The sequence below is a fragment of the Austrofundulus limnaeus genome, unplaced genomic scaffold (genome assembly GCF_001266775.1).
Source record: "Austrofundulus limnaeus strain Quisiro unplaced genomic scaffold, Austrofundulus_limnaeus-1.0 Scaffold350, whole genome shotgun sequence".
In the NCBI taxonomy this organism is placed as follows: domain Eukaryota; kingdom Metazoa; phylum Chordata; class Actinopteri; order Cyprinodontiformes; family Rivulidae; genus Austrofundulus; species Austrofundulus limnaeus.
Genome location: NW_013952752.1, coordinates 61,685 through 67,830, shown reverse-complemented (window position 1 = coordinate 67,830; position 6,146 = coordinate 61,685). Strand labels below are relative to the sequence as shown.

At 39.5% G+C, this 6,146-nt stretch overlaps 1 protein-coding gene across 3 annotated transcripts in view; it reads left to right on the top strand.

Annotated features, from left to right (window-relative positions):
• Positions 1–6,146, top strand: part of nectin4a (nectin cell adhesion molecule 4a) — a 35,301-nt gene that overhangs the window by 12,527 nt on the left and 16,628 nt on the right. For all 3 annotated transcript variants that reach the window (XM_014022958.1, XM_014022957.1, XM_014022956.1), the window contains exons 2-4: positions 3,113–3,322; positions 3,412–3,579; positions 5,628–5,906. In XM_014022958.1, coding sequence (XP_013878412.1) covers positions 3,113–3,322; positions 3,412–3,579; positions 5,628–5,906 — 657 coding nt within the window. The remainder of the gene's footprint in view (positions 1–3,112; positions 3,323–3,411; positions 3,580–5,627; positions 5,907–6,146) is intronic.

Here is a 6,146-nt window from a genome sequence, read left to right as displayed (position 1 = left end):
GGGGGGGGGGGGTGTTGCAGGTGGACTGTCGGCTGCAGCAGCAGAAGGAATTGAGGATGGCAGAATTTATTTCTAGCAGCAGAGTGGGTTGGAAATGGATATTTAATGTTATTAATTGTTTTTTAATGCCCTACAGGCTCTGACATGTTACATAAATGTGAAACAGAGTTTTTGAAAAAAATCTGTAAAACATGAAAAAATCTGTGAGATCACTCTATACGTCCACAACCTGCAGAATGATGGGAAATCCATGTGAATTACAGATAATCCGTACTTGACATGTATGCAGTCCCCGACARCCCCACTCAGCCATAGTTCCTGAAAGTGAGTTCATCAGGTCGACCTTGATAGCTATCGGCCACCAGCTCACAGACGTGAGTGGAAGAAGGGATGGTGGGGGCGGAGACTCAGTTTACATAAYGTCCAGGAGAGCTGGAGATATCCAGACTTCAAGATGGGAGCCAGATTCAGATAATCACAGTTTAAGGCCTAACTTTCCTTGAAAGAGTGCACGTCTGAGTTTTGAACTAAGATCATCTTGTGTTAAGAAAGACAGGCTTGTAGCTGTTTAGGTTAAAATGTAAAAATATATTTTGTGCTAACTTTTATGACATTGTATGATCTGTTAGCTCTCAGAGTATGTGTTGAGAATGACTCTCACTACCACATCATTATCGATCAATATCTGTAGAATAAAAGCAGTGTCTGTGTTTGATTAGCTGTGGCAGTCATTTAGAATTGAATTGAATTGAATTTGAGAAAACTCCAATAATTAGTTCTCCATCCAGTGATTACTTTCTGAGAGTTTCATCCAACTTTGTCCAATGGTCTATGGGCTATTTTGCTAACAATCAGAGCTAACTCCAATAGTTTAAACCAAGTTTGTATCTTGTGAGATCAGGTTGTGATTAACATCCTCTGGCCTCCAATCTTCAGTGCCACCTGGACTGCTTGGCAGCTGAGTAGGTTCTATGTTTGGGACCACCCATGGGAAAGACTCCGAAGCTGTGCCAAGTAGGGCCGAGTTGAACTCATGGAAAAAGGCCAAAGATTAACTTGAAGGCTAACAAAAACAAAGCATTATAGGGAGGTGTGTTTGTAAAAAGTTGCATGATAAGGTGTGTTGTGAAGGAGTGTTCTGTCTAATCAAGAACAGAACAAACAGAATGAACAGTATTTTACAAAATAAAGGTACAGAGCCCCATTGAGGGTCTAACAGCTTGAAGTAGATAGAAATAATTTGTCTGAACTGGGATCTACTGTAGTCGCTGATATGGATTGTTGGCTGGTCTGTTGCTCTCACAGTTGCAGTCAGCTGGCTAACAGCCTCTGCCCTTACAGTGACAGCTTGTGTTCATAGCAAACCATCTTTTTATTCTAAAAAAATGTCCATTGTTCACCTCCTCGCACAGAGAGTTGTACTAAAGTCATCAGATCGTCAATGTTTGCTGCATGCAGGATGTTTTTTTCTGTCTGTTTCTTTTTTTTTCTTATCTGTTTCTTTACGGACAGATAAGAAGCATGTTTCTTCGACAGAAAAAAAAATTCCCAGGCTCCAGTTCTATGCAAGTGGACTATGCAAGAGCTCTAAGACATTTACAATTTATCTCAGTTACACTGGAAGAGTTTGAAAGTTAGACTTTCTTACGTTTACATTAACTTTCTTTTATAATCATCTTTATTGATAAATTTCTGATGTATAACTCGCAGAAAATAAGACAAGGACCAAGATCAAAATAAATGTTAAACTGCTGCCAGTAGCTCACTGTGGTCACCGTGCTTAACCACACACCTGAGTGTTTCATCCCCTGACTGAATTCTTCAAAAAGTCAGGCAGACATAAAGACGGAGAAAAAAGTAAGCCTTTAAGGGGACATATCCTGCAAAATCCACATTTTTAGCTGTATTTTGTTGTGGACTTGGAGTTTCTAGGAGGCATAAAAGTTGGATTTAGTCTTTCCTGGTGCTGCAAAGATATCTTTGTATCCTGTTTGGATCAGATTATTCAGCCCATTCAGTTTTCTCTGTTTTCTTTGACGTTTTCTCAATGATTACGTCAAATCATCTGTGACGAAATTACCAAATAAGGTCTGAACTTACCATTTACAAATTCCTCGTCTTCATTCTCCTCTGGTTCTGGGTCATACTCTGGTTCCGGGTCATACTCTGGTTCTGGGTCATACTATGGTTCTGGGTCATACTCTGGTTCTGGATTCAACTCTGGGTCCAACATGTAAGGCTGGAAGGACAAGTGTCCCCTTGCTGACATCTTTTAATTAAATTGTAAATAAAACATTTCTGCACTTCTAAGAAAYGTAACCCCCCTCTTTCAAACCGGAGTGGACCGGTCTGGAAGCTGGAGGGGGGCGGAGCTTGAAGCACTTCAAAGGAACAATAACAAAACAAGCTGCTTTGAAACACATCTCAGAAAAGAGGGTGGAAGAGGGGCTGTTAGAGTTAAAATAAGGAGGAATTCTAACCAAAGCATTGCAGTTCCACTTTATAAAGACCCCCAACTGAATGATTTAAATGTGAAAAGGAAGGATTTAAAACCATGATACTTCAAACAAAAAGGTCAACCAAAAGTCAGAAATTATTCTGATCAATATTCCTGAACCGTACATGACAGAAGTTCATGGTCATCTCTGTTTTCATGTCTGCATTGATTCATGGAGAAGCTCAGTTAATTGCGTCTTGTAAAGCCTTAACTTTACCATTTAAACTGTGACTATTGTAATGTGAAGCCTGTTTTGAGCTCAGTGAGCTGTAGGGCTGTCCTGTGTGGTTCTACAGGAGAAAACTGGACTTCTTTTTCATGTTTGAACACTTAGGATTACAATATCCATATATTCTTTTCCCCAAAATCTCCTCGACTTCCAGAAGGAACGTCTTTTTTTTCCTATTTTTTTTTTTTTTTGCAAATTTTGTTGACAGGATTCACGGCCACCGAAAGTCAGAGTGTTCACATTTTGATTTGATTTATATGTTTTGTATAATTTTTCGATTCCTCAAAATTTTAGTAACCGGGATGTATCGGTGATGAAAATGAAAGAACAACTGAATGACAAGATTTCATGGCGTTCTTAGTAATATCACTTTACTTGTGTTTCAGTCACAGTGGGACAGGGACAAATACAGACAGTGACTGTGAATCAGCCTCTAAAACTGTCCATACGCTCTGTGGAGGAGCAGGAGACCACCCTGCCCTGTCACTATGAACCACAGGAGGGTGAAGTGGTGGTGCAGGTCACCTGGTTCAAGGTGAATGCAGATGGCTCCAAAGAACAGATGATCACTGCACACTTCGAAGAAGGACAGACAGGTATGCTGAAGAACTTCAGGGTGTAGGTTTCGCTGTTTAACCTGAGACTCTTTACGTTCTGTGAACTCTTTTCCCCTCTCTGCCYGCAGCTTTCGGGTTGTGGTTTAAATACGTACGCTTTAAAAGTGATAAACCCACTGTGGACTCATCCCTGATCATCTTGAGCACAAGGGTCTCTGATGAAGGAGAATACATCTGTCGCAGCAGCATCTTCCCAGCTGGATCCTTTGACACAGAGATGTTCCTCGTTGTGTGGAGTAAGTCCAGCCCTCACAGTTCACAGGTTTACTAATATTTACTACAGAATWACAAGAGTGATCATGTGTGTCTATTCATTACAATCAGCCATGRGAACTGATAACTGTCACACAATYGGTCCCCATGTTATAGTTAGCATGYRGCTGACATTAWAACAAGTGAAACCACACTTCCTCATCAGTTGAACTGTTACTTTCTTCATRCAAAAAACTCCTTTAACATTTCATWRAAAGAGGTAACTTCAAGCCAGAGGTCTATAAAGTACTTGGGAAAAAAACAACTAAGTAAAAGTACCTTAACAGAAAATGACTTTGGTAAAAAATAAATTTCACTGATGAGAAAACTACTTAAGTAAAAGTCATAAAAATGTTCACAAAAATTGAGAAAGTAGAAGTGAAAGTACTTTTCCACGCTCTCTAACAAATAAACTTAAATCGACAGAACCAAACGAGCTCCACAAAACCAACTTGATTAAATTGGTCAATTTCTTTAAAATAAAATTTGTATATCGCCTCAAATTTACTCTACTAGGTTTAGTAGAAATAGTTGATATGATTTAGTTGAGTAAATTCAGCACTTAATATTTTAGAGCACATAAACAACTCCTTTCTTGATGAGTTCAGACAGATTTATTTGTAGCAAGTGACTAAGTGTTAAACTTTAAAGTGAAGAAGTAAAAGTATCATTTTTAGGTTTTAAAAGTAACTAAGTAAAAGTCATGATTTAAAAAATACTTGGTAAAATTACAAATCCTCAAAAAATTACTTAAGTACTGTAACAAAGTAACTGTACTTAGTTACTATAAACCTCTGCTTCAAGCGTAAGAAAACATTTTAGTCAAACAAATAAAATTACTGAATAAAGTAGTAATATTTGAAGTAATAAACCAGTTTCTTTTTAAATTGGGATTGATCATTTAGCAGTCCATACTAAACAGAAGTCTCTTTCATATAACAGTAGTGTAAAATGGCCGCACAGACCAGTGTGCCTTTATGTTTCCTCTGGCTGTTTAAAGATMATTGATGGAGCCTGCCATKTCCCGCACAGATGTGAGCTTTCATATATGAAGCAAGCATCGCAGAACCAAAAGAGGCACAAACTCAACTGTAGAGCTAGTTGGTTCCTGGTCTACCYGGTTTAATAGTTCGTGTTCTCACACTGAATCAGGTCCCACAAATCCAAGGTCTAAATGAGCCCAAATCCTTCATGTAAAATTCACTTTTTTAGCTGTTATTTAACAGCTAGTATTTTGTTGTGGACTTGGAGTCTCTATGAATAAAAGTTGAATTTAGTCTCTTATGGTGCTACAAAGATATACTGTATTTATATTCTTTAGGGGTCAAAATTATAATCTTGTTCAATTTTTTCTATTTACTATGACATTTCTGAGCTGTTACATCAAATTATTTGCGACAGAACCTCTGACTAAGGTCTGGATTTACCAACCAGCCATTTTTGTCGTCTTCATTCTCATCTGGCCCTGGGTCAGACTCTGGCTCCAACATGTAAGGCTGGGTGGACAAGACTTCCCTTGTTGACATCTTAACAAAACATTTCTGCACAGCTCTAYAAAACTAGAATGAACCAGTCTGGAAGCGGGAGGGGGGCGGAGCATGAAGCGCTTCTTTTGGATTTAAAGAGACAGCCTCAAAACGAGTTGATCTGAGACACACCTCAGAAAAGGGGATAAAGAGGGGCTTGTGGAGTTACAATAAGGAGGAATTCTGATCAAAGCATCGCAGTTCCACTTTATATGGACCCTAACTGTATCTATCTATCTTGTCATCCTACAAGGCGACCAATGAAATATCATGGTCAAAGTTTTTTTCTTGCTAATGTTCCAATGTGGTTTTAAGGCACCTGGTATTCTAAGGCGGTCTCCCATCCAAGTGTTGGCCTGTTCAGGGTGGTATGTCCCCAACTGAAGGATTTAAATGTGAAAAAGAAGAATTTGGTTTATATAATTTGGTGAATATTTCTTGTTAGCTTTTTGAGGATTGTAATTTATCAACACTTTGGTTACTCAATGAAACTGTCCTTCCTGCAGCCAGTCCCATTTCCTCTGTGGATCCTGTGGTTGTGGTGGAGGAGGAGTCCTCCAAAAAGGTGGCTTCCTGTCGCTCTGTGGGCCGCCCACCACCCATGCTCTCCTGGGACACGGAGCTGAAAGGCCAGGTTATCAATCGCTCCTCCGACAATGGTGCTGTCTCCACGCACTTCTCCCTGTACCCTCGTAGGGGTATGAATGGCAAGAAGCTGGACTGTCTGGTGTGGCATCCCCTTCTACCGACCCCACGCAGGATCGAAAACAGGCTGGAGGTGCTCTGTGAGTATTATTGTGTGAGGTTTAGCCAAACAAGATCAAAAGAAATGTTAAAGTTCCTGTCAAGAGCTAATAATTGTCACCATGATAACCACACACCTGTGTCTCTCACTCCTGGACAGAACTCCTAGATTAAAATAGGAAATAGGAATTAAAATACTCGAAGGAAACATGTTTATCAGCCATATAGTTATAGAAGCTTTATATCCGGAAGCACTGAAGCACAGTTATAATATTAAGACA